The 14,450-nt window shown below is 40.9% G+C and overlaps 1 protein-coding gene across 2 annotated transcripts in view; it reads left to right on the top strand.

Annotated features, from left to right (window-relative positions):
• The window catches only part of FAM184B (family with sequence similarity 184 member B), a 137,297-nt gene extending 123,095 nt beyond the window's left edge, over positions 1-14,202 (top strand). For both annotated transcript variants that reach the window (XM_069744693.1, XM_069744694.1), the window contains exons 12-14: positions 7,439-7,546; positions 8,684-8,883; positions 13,982-14,202. In XM_069744693.1, coding sequence (XP_069600794.1) covers positions 7,439-7,546; positions 8,684-8,883; positions 13,982-14,072 — 399 coding nt within the window. In that variant the 3' untranslated portion in view covers positions 14,073-14,202. The remainder of the gene's footprint in view (positions 1-7,438; positions 7,547-8,683; positions 8,884-13,981) is intronic.
• The last annotated feature ends 248 nt before the right edge of the window (positions 14,203-14,450 follow it).

Here is a 14,450-nt window from a genome sequence, read left to right on the forward strand (position 1 = left end):
CTGGGTAACTTCGCAATGCATCGCCGGGAAAGGAAGATGGCGGCAGGTGCGAGCGCATCGTCGGGCGACGGAGGGTGAGAATAGCAGTTTTTTTGTTTTTTTATTATTTTTAACATTAGATCTTTTTACTATTGATGCCGCATAGGCAGCATCAATAGTAAAAAGTTGGGGACACACAGGGTTAATAGCAGCAGTTATGGAGTGCGTTACCCGCGGCATAACGCGGTTCGTTACCGCCGGCATTAACCCTGTGTGAGCGGGGACTGGAGGGGAGTATGCTGGCACCGGGTACTGACTGCAGGGAGAAAGGAGCGGCCATTTTCTTCTGGACTGTGCCCGTCGCTGATTGGTCGTGGCTGTTTTGCTGCAACCAATCAGCGACTTAGATTTCCATGACAGACAGAGGCCGCGACCAATGAATATCCGTGACAGAAGGACAGACAGACAGACAGAAAGATGGAAGTGACCCTTAGACAATTATATAGTAGATTTGATAATGATCTTCATTTTCATATGTAGGTCGTAGCACATTCATTAACAGAAACAGCTGCGTAAAAGGTTTAAGGCTGAGTGAGCAACAGCCAAACTCTGCTACAACAGTGAGGTTGTAGTTTCAGATCACCATGGTCAGACTGAGCACATCATTAAGACACAAGGTATATTCAGTGGTAGGACAAAAATTAAAAGGAGCCTGTCACCTGTTTTGGCTATAAGATGCGACCACTGCCTTTCAGGGCTTATCTACAGCATTCTATAATGCTGTAGATAAGCCCCCGATCTGACCTGCAAGAGAAGAAAAATAAGTTTTATTATCCTCACCGGGGGAAGGTGGCGGTCCAGTCCAATGGGTGCTGCAGGTCCGGGTCCGGCACCTCCCATCTCCTTGCGCCGCCACCCTCCTGCTTCTTCATCGTTCCCCGGCATCGCGCTCCTGCACAGGTGTACTTATTGGACCGGACCGCACCGTACCGCCCCCCCGGGTGAGTATAATAAAAGTTATTTTTCTTCTCTTGCAGGTCAGATCGCGGGCTTATTTACAGCATTATAGAAGGCTATAGGTAAGCCCTGAAAGGCAGTGACCGCAGCTAATATTGGCCAAAACAAATGACAGGTTCGCTTTAAGCCTATCAGATGAAAGACACATCATACCTACTTCCATTCAAAATTGAAAGATATTCAGCAGTGCAATCAGCTCAGAACTGGCAGCAACTAGCGGGACCCGTCTATACCTACAGTTGTGCTCAAAAGTTTACATACCCCAGCAGAATTTTTGTTTTCTTGGCCTTATCATATGAATGATAACACCAAAACTTTTTCTCCACTCATGGTTAGTGGTTGGGTGAAGCCATTTATTATTATTATTATTATTATTATTATTATTTATTATTATTATAGCACCATTTATTCCATGGCGCTTTACATGTGAGGAGGGGTATACATAATAAAAAACAGGTACAATAATCTTAATTAATACCCGTCACCGACCGATACAGGAGGAGAGAGGACCCTGCCCGCGAGGGCTCACAATCTACAAGGGATGGGCGAGGATACAATAGGTGAGGGCAGAGCTGGTTGTGTAGCGGTTTGGTGGATCGGTGGTTACTGCCGGTTGTAGGCTTGTCAGAAGAGGTAGGTCTTCAGGTTCCTTTCGAAGGTTTCCACAGTAGGCGAGAGTCTAATATGTTGAGGTACAGAGTTCCAGAGGAGGGGGGATGCGCAGGAGAAATCTTGTATGCAATTATGGGAAGAAGAGAAAAGAGGAGAGTCGAGAAGGAGATCTTGTGTTTTCTATTTTTAAATCATATTGACAACCCAAAACATCCAAATTACCCTGATCAAAATTTACATACCCTGGTGATTTTGGCTTGATAACATGCACAGAAGTTTACACAAATGGGTTTGAATGGCTACTATACATAACATCCTCACCTGTGACCTGTGACAAATGGCAGGAAAATTGTTCGGGATGCAAAGAAATAACCACAAAAAACATCAGCTGAAATAGTGGACTCTCTGAAAACTAGTGGTGTGGCTGTTTCAAGATGCACAATAAGGAAGCACTTGATCAAAAATGGGCTCCATGGTCGAGTGGCCAGAAGAAAGCCAAATTACGCTGATCAAAAGTTCACATACCCCATTTCTTAATACTGTGTATTGTCCCCTCTAACATCAAGGACAGCGTGAAGTCTTTTGTGGTAGTTGTAGATGAGGTGTATACTGTATATACAGTTTGGATAAGTCTGGACAGAAGTGGTCATCATGAAAGAATTTCTGCCAAAACCATTTGCATCCAGTTGTGTTGGAGGCCTGTAATTGCAAGAAACAACCAAACTCTTCTACAAAGGTGAGGTTGAGGTTAAGATTAAGCATAGCAACAGGTCCCAAGGCAAATATTTCAAAGGAGACTGGCATTTCAAGATGTGCTGTTCAAGCTCTTTTGAAGATGCATCAAGTATTGGGCAACGTTGAGGTTGGTAGATGCCGTGATAGGCAAAAAGGCAAAGAAAACTTAGTGCAGTAGATGAAAGACACATCATGTTTACTTATCTTCGAAATGAGAATATATCCAGCAGCGCCATAAGCTCAGATCTGGAAATAACCAGTGCTACCCAGCTATACCCACCCAATGTTCAGAGAAGTATGACGAGAGGTGGTCTTTATGAAAGAATTTCAGTCAAAAAACCATACCTTCAACATGGAAACAAGGCTAAGTGACTCAACTATGTGTGAAAATATAGAAACTAGAGTGTAGAAAAATGTCTGTAGGTGCGCTGGAATGAGGAATATTGTGAAATATCTAGCAAGTACAGATTTTCGCCAAAGGGCTGGAGAGCGGTACTATAATGAATTTCTGCAGGCAACACTACAGCATGATGGTGGTTACTTGCAAGTTTGTGGCTGCAGTTGGGGAATTGGTCAAGATTAATGGTGTCATCTTTGCTGAGAAAAACAGAAAGATACTTAGTCATCATGGAGTACCATCATGGAAGCGTCTTCTGACTCCAAAATTATTCTGAACATACAGCCAATGTCATTAAGAACTGTATTCAGCATAAAGAAGAACAAAAAAGTCCTAGAAGTGGTCTCCACAGAGTCCTGAACTCTACATCATCCAATCTGACTAGGATTTCATAAATAGAAGCATTTGCACAAGTGACTTACACAAAAGATCTGGTGTTAGCTCTCCAAGATGTTTGGAACAGAGTTCCTTGAGAAGCTTTGTGCAAGTGTGCCTAAAAGAATTGATACTTTAAAGCTGTTTTGAAGGTAAAGGGTGGTCACAACAAATATTGATTTGATTTAGAGTTCTTTTGTTCATTCACTTCGTATTAAAAATAAACACGTATTTTTTTGAAAGATTGCTTAGCTTGCAGCATTCTTTCCACACCTGCCTAAAACTTTTGCAAAGCACTGTACATATTTGATACAGTGCCAAGAAAAGCATGACTATATATTCTGTGTTACATAGTAACATAGTAACATAGTTAGTAAGGCCGAAAAAAGACATTTGTCCATCCAGTTCAGCCTATATTCCATCATAATAAATCCCCAGATCTACGTCCTTCTACAGAACCTAATAATTGTATGATACAATATTGTTCTGCTCCAGGAAGACATCCAGGCCTCTCTTGAACCCCTCGACTGAGTTCGCCATCACCACCTCCTCAGGCAAGCAATTCCAGATTCTCACTGCCCTAACAGTAAAGAATCCTCTTCTATGTTGGTGGAAAAACCTTCTCTCCTCCAGACGCAAAGAATGCCCCCTTGTGCCCGTCACCTTCCTTGGTATAAACAGATCCTCAGCGAGATATTTGTATTGTCCCCTTATATACTTATACATGGTTATTAGATCGCCCCTCAGTCGTCTTTTTTCTAGACTAAATAATCCTAATTTCGCTAATCTATCTGGGTATTGTAGTTCTCCCATCCCCTTTATTAATTTTGTTGCCCTCCTTTGTACTCTCTCTAGTTCCATTATATCCTTCCTGAGCACCGGTGCCCAAAACTGGACACAGTACTCCATGTGCGGTCTAACTAGGGATTTGTACAGAGGCAGTATAATGCTCTCATCATGTGTATCCAGACCTCTTTTAATGCACCCCATGATCCTGTTTGCCTTGGCAGCTGCTGCCTGGCACTGGCTGCTCCAGGTAAGTTTATCATTAACTAGGATCCCCAAGTCCTTCTCCCTGTCAGATTTACCCAGTGGTTTCCCGTTCAGTGTGTAATGGTGATATTGATTCCCTCTTCCCATGTGTATAACCTTACATTTATCATTGTTAAACCTCATCTGCCACCTTTCAGCCCAAGTTTCCAACTTATCCAGATCCATCTGTAGCAGAATACTATCTTCTCTTGTATTAACTGCTTTACATAGTTTTGTATCATCTGCAAATATCGATATTTTACTGTGTAAACCTTCTACCAGATCATTAATGAATATGTTGAAGAGAACAGGTCCCAATACTGACCCCTGCGGTACCCCACTGGTCACAGCGACCCAGTTAGAGACTATACCATTTATAACCACCCTCTGCTTTCTATCACTAAGCCAGTTACTAACCCATTTACACACATTTTCCCCCAGACCAAGCATTCTCATTTTGTGTACCAACCTCTTGTGCGGCACGGTATCAAACGCTTTGGAAAAATCGAGATATACCACGTCCAATGACTCACCGTGGTCCAGTCTATAGCTTACCTCTTCATAAAAACTGATTAGATTGGTTTGACAGGAGCGATTTCTCATAAACCCATGCTGATATGGAGTTAAACAGTTATTCTCATTGAGATAATCCAGAATAACATCCCTCAGAAACCCTTCAAATATTTTACTAACAATAGAGGTTAGACTTACTGGCCTATAATTTCCAGGTTCACTTTTAGAGCCCTTTTTGAATATTGGCACCACATTTGCTATGCGCCAGTCCTGCGGAACAGACCCTGTCGCTATAGAGTCACTAAAAATAAGAAATAATGGTTTATCTATTACATTACTTAGTTCTCTTAGTACTCGTGGGTGTATGCCATCCGGACCCGGAGATTTATCTATTTTAATCTTATTTAGCCGGTTTCGCACCTCTTCTTGGGTTAGATTGGTGACCCTTAATATAGGGTTTTCATTGTTTCTTGGGATTTCACCTAGCATTTCATTTTCCACCGTGAATACCGTGGAGAAGAAGGTGTTTAATATGTTAGCTTTTTCCTCGTCATCTACAACCATTCTTTCCTCACTATTTTTTAAGGGGCCTACATTTTCAGTTTTTATTCTTTTACTATTGATATAGTTGAAGAACAGTTTGGGATTAGTTTTACTCTCCTTAGCAATGTGCTTCTCTGTTTCCTTTTTGGCAGCTTTAATTAGTTTTTTAGATAAAGTATTTTTCTCCCTATAGTTTTTTAGAGCTTCAATGGTGCCATCCTGCTTTAGTAGTGCAAATGCTTTCTTTTTACTGTTAATTGCCTGTCTTACTTCTTTGTTTAGCCACATTGGGTTTTTCCTATTTCTAGTCCTTTTATTCCCACAAGGTATAAACCGCTTACACTGCCTATTTAGGATGTTCTTAAACATTTCCCATTTATTATCTGTATTCTCATTTCTGAGGATATTGTCCCAGTCTACCAGATTAAGGGCATCTCTAAGCTGTTCAAACTTTGCCTTCCTAAAGTTCAATGTTTTTGTGACTCCCTGACAAGTCCCCCTAGTGAAAGACAGGTGAAACTGCACAATATTGTGGTCGCTATTTCCTAAATGCCCAACCACCTGCAGATTTGTTATTCTGTCAGGTCTATTAGATAGTATTAGGTCTAAAAGTGCTGCTCCTCTGGTTGGATTCTGCACCAATTGTGAAAGATAATTTTTCTTGGTTATTAGCAGAAACCTGTTGCCTTTATGGGTTTCACAGGTTTCTGTTTCCCAGTTAATATCCGGGTAGTTAAAGTCCCCCATAACCAGGACCTCATTATGGGTTGCAGCTTCATCTATCTGCTTTAGAAGTAGACTTTCCATGCTTTCTGTTATATTTGGGGGTTTGTAACAGACCCCAATGAGAATTTTGTTACCATTTTTCCCTCCATGAATTTCAACCCATATGGACTCGACATCCTCATTCCCTTCGCTAATATCCTCCCTTAAAGTGGACTTTAGACAAGACTTTACATAGAGACAAACCCCTCCTCCTCTCCGATTTTTACGATCCTTTCTAAACAGACTGTAACCCTGTAAGTTAACTGCCCAGTCATAGCTTTCATCTAACCATGTTTCGGTTATTCCCACTATGTCAAAGTTACCTGTAGATATTTCTGCTTCTAGTTCTTCCATCTTGTTTGTCAGGCTTCTGGCGTTTGCGAGCATGCAGTTTAGAGGATTTTGTTTTGTTCCAATCTCCTCACTGTGGATTGTTTTAGAAATGTTCTTACCTCCCTTCTGAGTATGTTTTCCTGGGTCATCTTTGTGTTAAGATCACTTTTACTCTTAGGAATCAGTACCTTCGATACCTTCTGAATCAGGCTGAAGAATACTTTGGAAGTTACTTTGGCCTTTGAAGATTTTCTTTATAAATGTAGTCATATGTGAAAATAAAATTTCAAATTAGATCAGATCTATCCCCTTTATATAATTATAGTATCTAACAATCTAATACAACTATATATACTGTACATTGCTTCAAATAGTTTACAATCCAATTTAATAGATGTTCTAACACATTAGTCAGGGATATAGCTAAAGTGGGTGTAAGGGTCGCACTCGGACCCCAGGCCCTGAAACTTAGAGGGACCCAAAAGGTCCTTTTGGCCCATATGAGAAGACCAATACTACTAACGACTTGCGGTAGTTGGCGATTCTGTATTGTGGCACACTTATGATAATTGATATTTACTAGAATATCCATAATTACAGCATTGATAAGGTTGAATGAAAGAAACCGATCCATCGAGTCCAATCTATTATCCTAAAAACATTTTTGAAAAAAAAAATGGGGGAAAAATCTCAATTTAGAATAAATTATTGGATCTACATCCTATCTCCAGAATTCTAGTACCCAGAACTTCAAAAAATTATAGTATTTTATAATATATAGGCCGTTATTGAATTTATAGCCAGCACATCATAGTGTGGAAGAGAGATCCATAGTCTCACTGCTCTTACAGTAAAGAATCCTCTAGACCAGAGGTCCCCAACTCCAGTCCTCAAGGCCCACCAACAGGTCATGTTTTCAGGATTTCCTTTGCATTGCACAGGTGATGCAATTATTACCTGGGCAAGACTAAGGAAATCCTGAAAACATGACATGTTGGTGGGCCTTGAGGACTGGAGTTGGGGACCCCTGCTCTAGACAAAGAGGATGTCCAGTTGGTTACAAGTAACATCACGTAATAAGTGTTCAAGTGATGATTCAATTTACAGAAATTTATTTTTGCCTTTATTATCTCACAGGAAATTCAAAGCTTTAATGATGATATGATGCCAATTTCTCAAGAAACGCATAGAAGTCACTCTTTCTCCTGCAACCCAAATGGAGGAAGCCTGACACCCACACTAAAGGTATGAATCCACAAATCTTTAAAGTAGCCAATTTAATAATTAGTTCATTATTTTAGGATAAGTCCTAGGTCAAATTGCAAGGCTTGTTAAAAAGTCGATATTGACTTTTAGGATCGCTGCTTCCAATAGTTGGTTCTGGAGTTCTAGTTCTCTTCCTCTCTGAAGAGACAATTTGCATATTTAATTTCCCAGAGGAGCCTGCATGACTTAAAAGTCTCCTCATTGTGACATGCCAGGCTTAGGTTGTCATTCTCCAGAAGGAGAAACGTTACCCCTTAGATCTCAGTCCAAAGCCTATCAGTAGTCAAATCAGAACTCATACTTTGCACTGAGGAGGGGCAATATCCCAAAATACCATGTCTGCAAATTGAGAGTCTATCCTAAGTCATATGGTAAGGCCCGTTAAAGAGTCAATATTGACTTTTAGGATCGCTGCTACCAATAGGTGGTGCTAGAGTTCTAGTCCTCTTCCTCTTTCAAGAGACAATTTGCATATTTAATTTCCCAGAGGACCATTGCATGGTTTATAAGTCTCCTTACTCTGACATGCTAGGCTTGGCGTGTCACTCACCACAAAAAGAAACCTTACCCCTTATACCCCATGGTAACTGACTGATAGACTTTGTCCAATTCTGTGTCTTAGGAGATTTTCTCCTATGGAAATGTAGCAGCACCCCCATTCTTCTTAAAGTGTCTAATGTATTGCAAAAAAAACCCTTTAATAAAAGTGGCACTCGTTACTCGAGATTTCCATGCATGCTCGGGTGTTCTCAGGGTATTTGTGACTGCTTGTAGACTATGTTCGTGTCGGCGCAGCTGAATGATTTGTGACTGCTAGACAGCCTGAGTACATGTGGGGGTTGCCTGCTTGTTAGGGAATCCCCACATGTATTCAGGCTGTCTAGCAGCCACAAATCATTCAGCTGCATTGACACAAACTAAATCTCCGAGCACGCCGAAACACGCGGAGATGACCCGAGCATGCACGGGAAATCTCGAGTAATCAGCACACTCGCTCATCACTAGTACTAATCTAATGGCAATTGCTTCATAATCAATACAGAAATAATAACATAAAGAGTCAAATGTTTAGGGAAAGTGATTGTACTGTACTTGTCAAATTTTTCTGTCTTACAGAAAAAGAAAATTGGTGAGATCCCAACCCGCGTCATCAGTGTTCCTAATTTAGCAGCTTATGAAAAAAGCTTAAGTAATAACGTTACCACCAAAAACACAACGAATCCCATGCGGAATTCTCCTAGTTTAGACCACACGGTCAAGCCTGGATATCCTTTTAGACCTCCAGCACAGCTCCTAGATATCATACGTCCTAACAGGTAAATGATATCAGCCTATAATCTAAGTTTTTGATTGCCTTAAAGGGAGTGTGCCAGCCAAAATTGATAGTACAAACTAAGCACATAGCCTTGTAGAAAATATTGCTCCTAAACAAATTGCACTTTCAGTGATCTAATTGCTGCTTCATTACTGAAGATACTATAGTTTAGTCAAATATACCAATTAGGTGCTCGGTGAACCCTTGGTGGGGCCATGCTGCCCACTGGTTTTTTATGTCCCCACCTCCTGGTGATTGACACCGTCAGCTATCCTGAGCTTTCTCTGCAGTCTGTGCTGGCTCCAGGCAAGTCAGTGCTGTCACCAGTGAAGGAGGTGGGATATGTAAAACCAGTGGGCAGAACGGTGCACCGAGCCTGTTGGCCACACCAAGGGTGCACCAACCACACTAAGATATTAAGTTTCTGCAGGACGGAGACAGCAAACAGAACACTAAAGATGCAATTTTTATAGAAGGTATATCCTCCCCAACAAGGCTATGTGCTTAGTTCATACTGTCAGTTTGGGCTGACACACTCCCTTTAAATGTTCTGTACGTCATACATTAGACTGTGATGCATTTGGCGGATACTTACCTGTCTACATCACATCCAAAGCAATACTATGTGTCATACAACACAAAGCAACCTCCTGAGTTCAGCAGACATACACCCACCCACATTACATACACACATGCCCACTAACATAACATTTTCACACGTCCCTTTTCAGTGATGACAGTGCTGCCCATGATGAAGACCCCAGCAGTGTCCTCTATTGTACCAGCCACTGTACCACAGTTTGGTTACTTTTCTACGATCTGAAAAGTTAAAGTGTTTTCTCATCATTTAGTATCAATTCTTTCATGAATTCTGCCGCTATGTCGAGCTCCTTGATGCTGCCAGCGGAGACAGCTTTGCCTCTACTATTCATGCAGCATGGGGCATTGATGCTGGCTGGATCTAGCAGTCTGCTCAGCTTCAGAGCAGCACTACCAAGCTGTATAACAAAGAGCTTGTAAGCGCTGCACTAGGAGGTTAGCCATTTCTGATGGACAGCAACGGTTTCCGGTAATCTAGGCAATGAGCAGTAAACAAAACATATTAAAAATCTTCAACGTTCTCAAGAACAAAAACCATATTCCAATTTTAAGTGATTAACCCTTTAATGCTATTTGACATATAGCTATCATGAGTGCATCACTTTGTGCTCTATGGCAGATATGTACAGTACTTTACCAGCTTTTGCACCGTTGGATTAGCTGCGGGAGCCCGACTGATATACACAGCCAGGCCTGTAACTTCAAGGACCAGTGTTCTTGCGGATCCCAGCAGTTTATATGTCACTGTCAATAGTGACATGAGGAGTTTGACAGAGGAGGTGCTATCCCTCTTTCAGCCCATCGTCACCCTTACAATCTCTGTTGTTAGTGGCAGATGATGTCTGTATAAGACAGCCAGCATCTGACAGGTGTGGTGCGGGTTCAGTTCCCGAGCCTGCTTCATACATCCACATCTGAGATATGATGTATAGTAAATGTATGTTACATGTCAAAAAGGGGATAAAGGGAATCTCTCACCAGGTAGTACCCCATCTGCGAGCATGTAGGGGTAGAGGCTCTGTTTCCAGCAATGTATCACTTACTTTACTGGATACTGCAGTTTGGACCACAAACTGTTTTGCTGCAGATCTAGCAGTTCTCTGAATCCTGAGCTCTGTATAACTCCACCCACACCACTGATTGGCAACTATCTGTGCTGTGTGCACTGTGTATAGGCAGAAAGCTGGAAATCAGTAGTGGGGGGTGGGGTTATACTGAGCCCATGAATATGGAGGACTACATGGCAGCAGGTTTACTAGTCCTCTAGTGATAATCTATTGCTCCTCTAGTGATAATCTATTGATAGTAACATAGTAACATAGTAACATAGTTAGTAAGGCCGAAAAAAGACATTTGTCCATCCAGTTCAGCCTATATTCCATCATAATAAATCTCCAGATCTACGTCCTTCTACAGAACCTAATAATTGTATGATACAATATTGTTCTGCTCCAGGAAGACATCCAGGCCTCTCTTGAACCCCTCGACTGAGTTCGCCATCACCACCTCCTCAGGCAAGCAATTCCAGATTCTCACTGCCCTAACAGTAAAGAATCCTCTTCTATGTTGGTGGAAAAACCTTCTCTCCTCCAGACGCAAAGAATGCCCCCTTGTGCCCGTCACCTTCCTTGGTATAAACAGATCCTCAGCGAGATATTTGTATTGTCCCCTTATATACTTATACATGGTTATTAGATCGCCCCTCAGTCATCTTTTTTCTAGACTAAATAATCCTAATTTCGCTAATCTATCTGGGTATTGTAGTTCTCCCATCCCCTTTATTAATTTTGTTGCCCTCCTTTGTACTCTCTCTAGTTCCATTATATCCTTCCTGAGCACCGGTGCCCAAAACTGGACACAGTACTCCATGTGCGGTCTAACTAGGGATTTGTACAGAGGCAGTATAATGCTCTCATCATGTGTATCCAGACCTCTTTTAATGCACCCCATGATCCTGTTTGCTTTGGCAGCTGCTGCCTGGCACTGGCTGCTCCAGGTAAGTTTATCATTAACTAGGATCCCCAAGTCCTTCTCCCTGTCAGATTTACCCAGTGGTTTCCCATTCAGTGTGTAATGGTGATATTGATTCCCTCTTCCCATGTGTATAACCTTACATTTATCATTGTTAAACCTCATCTGCCACCTTTCAGCCCAAGTTTCCAACTTATCCAGATCCATCTGTAGCAGAATACTATCTTCTCTTGTATTAACTGCTTTACATAGTTTTGTATCATCTGCAAATATCGATATTTTACTGTGTAAACCTTCTACCAGATCATTAATGAATATGTTGAAGAGAACAGGTCCCAATACTGACCCCTGCGGTACCCCACTGGTCACAGCGACCCAGTTAGAGACTATACCATTTATAACCACCCTCTGCTTTCTATCACTAAGCCAGTTACTAACCCATTTACACACTTTTTCCCCCAGACCAAGCATTCTCATTTTGTGCACCAACCTCTTGTGCGGCACGGTATCAAACGCTTTGGAAAAATCGAGATATACCACGTCCAATGACTCACCGTGGTCCAGCCTATAGCTTACTTCTTCATAAAAACTGATTAGATTGGTTTGACAGGAGCGATTTCTCATAAACCCATGCTGATATGGAGTTAAACAGTTATTCTCATTGAGATAATCCAGAATAACATCCCTCAGAAACCCTTCAAATATTTTACCAACAATAGAGGTTAGACTTACTGGCCTATAATTTCCAGGTTCACTTTTAGAGCCCTTTTTGAATATTGGCACCACATTTGCTATGCGCCAGTCCTGCGGAACAGACCCTGTCGCTATAGAGTCCCTAAAAATAAGAAATAATGGTTTATCTATTACATTACTTAGTTCTCTTAGTATTCGTGGGTGTATGCCATCCGGACCCGGAGATTTATCTATTTTAATCTTATTTAGCCGGTTTCGCACCTCTTCTTGGGTTAGATTGGTGACCCTTAACATAGGGCTTTCATTGTTTCTTGGGATTTCACCTAGCATTTCATTTTCCACCGTGAATACCGTGGAGAAGAAGGTGTTTAATATGTTAGCTTTTTCCTCGTCATCTACAACCATTCTTTCCTCACTATTTTTTAAGGGGCCTACATTTTCAGTTTTTATTCTTTTACTATTGATATAGTTGAAGAACAGTTTGGGATTAGTTTTACTCTCCTTAGCAATGTGCTTCTCTGTTTCCTTTTTGGCAGCTTTAATTAGTTTTTTAGATAAAGTATTTTTCTCCCTATAGTTTTTTAGAGCTTCAATGGTGCCATCCTGCTTTAGTAGTGCAAATGCTTTCTTTTTACTGTTAATTGCCTGTCTTACTTCTTTGTTTAGCCACATTGGGTTTTTCCTATTTCTAGTCCTTTTATTTCCACAAGGTATAAACCGCTTACACTGCCTATTAAGGATGTTCTTAAACATTTCCCATTTATTATCTGTATTCTTATTTCTGAGGATATTGTCCCAGTCTACCAGATTAAGGGCATCTCTAAGCTGGTCAAACTTTGCCTTCCTAAAGTTCAGTGTTTTTGTGACTCCCTGACAAGTCCCCCTAGTGAAAGACAGGTGAAACTGTACAATATTGTGGTCGCTATTTCCTAGATGCCCGACCACCTGCAGATTTGTTATTCTGTCAGGTCTATTAGATAGTATTAGGTCTAAAAGTGCTGCTCCTCTGGTTGGATTCTGCACCAATTGTGAAAGATAATTTTTCTTGGTTATTAGCAGAAACCTGTTGCCTTTATGGGTTTCACAGGTTTCTGTTTCCCAGTTAATATCCGGGTAGTTAAAGTCCCCCATAACCAGGACCTCATTATGGGTTGCAGCTTCATCTATCTGCTTTAGAAGTAGACTTTCCATGGTTTCTGTTATATTTGGGGGTTTGTAACAGACCCCAATGAGAATTTTGTTACCATTTTTCCCTCCATGAATTTCGACCCATATGGACTCGACATCCTCATTTCCTTCGCTAATATCCTCCCTTAAAGTGGACTTTAGACAAGACTTTACATAGAGACAAACCCCTCCTCCTCTCCGATTTTTACGATCCTTTCTAAATAGACTGTAACCCTGTAAGTTAACTGCCTTGATTATATAAGTTCCTTGATGATATAAGTGATTTCATCAAAACTACAGCAAGCAGCCCAGTAAATGACACATCATTGGATTTTTATTATTATTTATTTATTATTATTTATCTGGTTCTTTACCCCTACATCAGACTGTTCTCAGATTAGGTGGCAAAAACCTGGTGACAAATTCCCTTAAACAAGTATGTGAAGTTCATGTAGTAACACATTGGGAGCATTTTTCATTAGAGCTTTGATTAGTCCCGTTCTTCTGTATGAATGCATTGAAACCTCGGCCAATTCATTTGGCTCTTACCATTTGCCTTGCCAAATTAGTTAAACCCTGAGACATCTGCCTTCTCTACTGTAAATGAACTTTTCTTTTTGGATATTTCACTTATATATTGACATTTTATTTTGTTTTGTTTTTTCAAGGCGTAACCCCTGCAATGTGTCCTCAAAGACAGACACAAAAGATCAAGAGACCAAGCGCCCGGAATGGTTCACTAAGTATTTTTCATTTTGAAAAAGGAAAGACGCTGGGAAATATCCAGTGACTGTAATACGTCGCTGCATCATGATTGCACTTCTGGCCATATAATATTAGCTTTGCTGTAAAGTTTAATTTTATGAATAAAATATTATTTGAACTTTTTCATTATATAAAATGAAATAATTTATTCCTAACAAATAATGAAAATCTATTGTAAAAGCATCTGGTATGCAGCGCAAATATACTGAGCTACTATTTTATTAATAGGTTATCCTGGGATATGAAAGCAAGTATTGCTCTGCTATTTCACCATACTGCAAGGAGTGACGCCATCACTTGAGAGAGAATGCTTCATCCTTGGGTAGTCATCGGTTGGCTGACCCAGGTAGTCTGTCGCTTGGCTGACCCAAG

This window comes from Ranitomeya imitator, chromosome 1 (genome assembly GCF_032444005.1).
Source record: "Ranitomeya imitator isolate aRanImi1 chromosome 1, aRanImi1.pri, whole genome shotgun sequence".
NCBI lineage: Eukaryota > Metazoa > Chordata > Amphibia > Anura > Dendrobatidae > Ranitomeya > Ranitomeya imitator.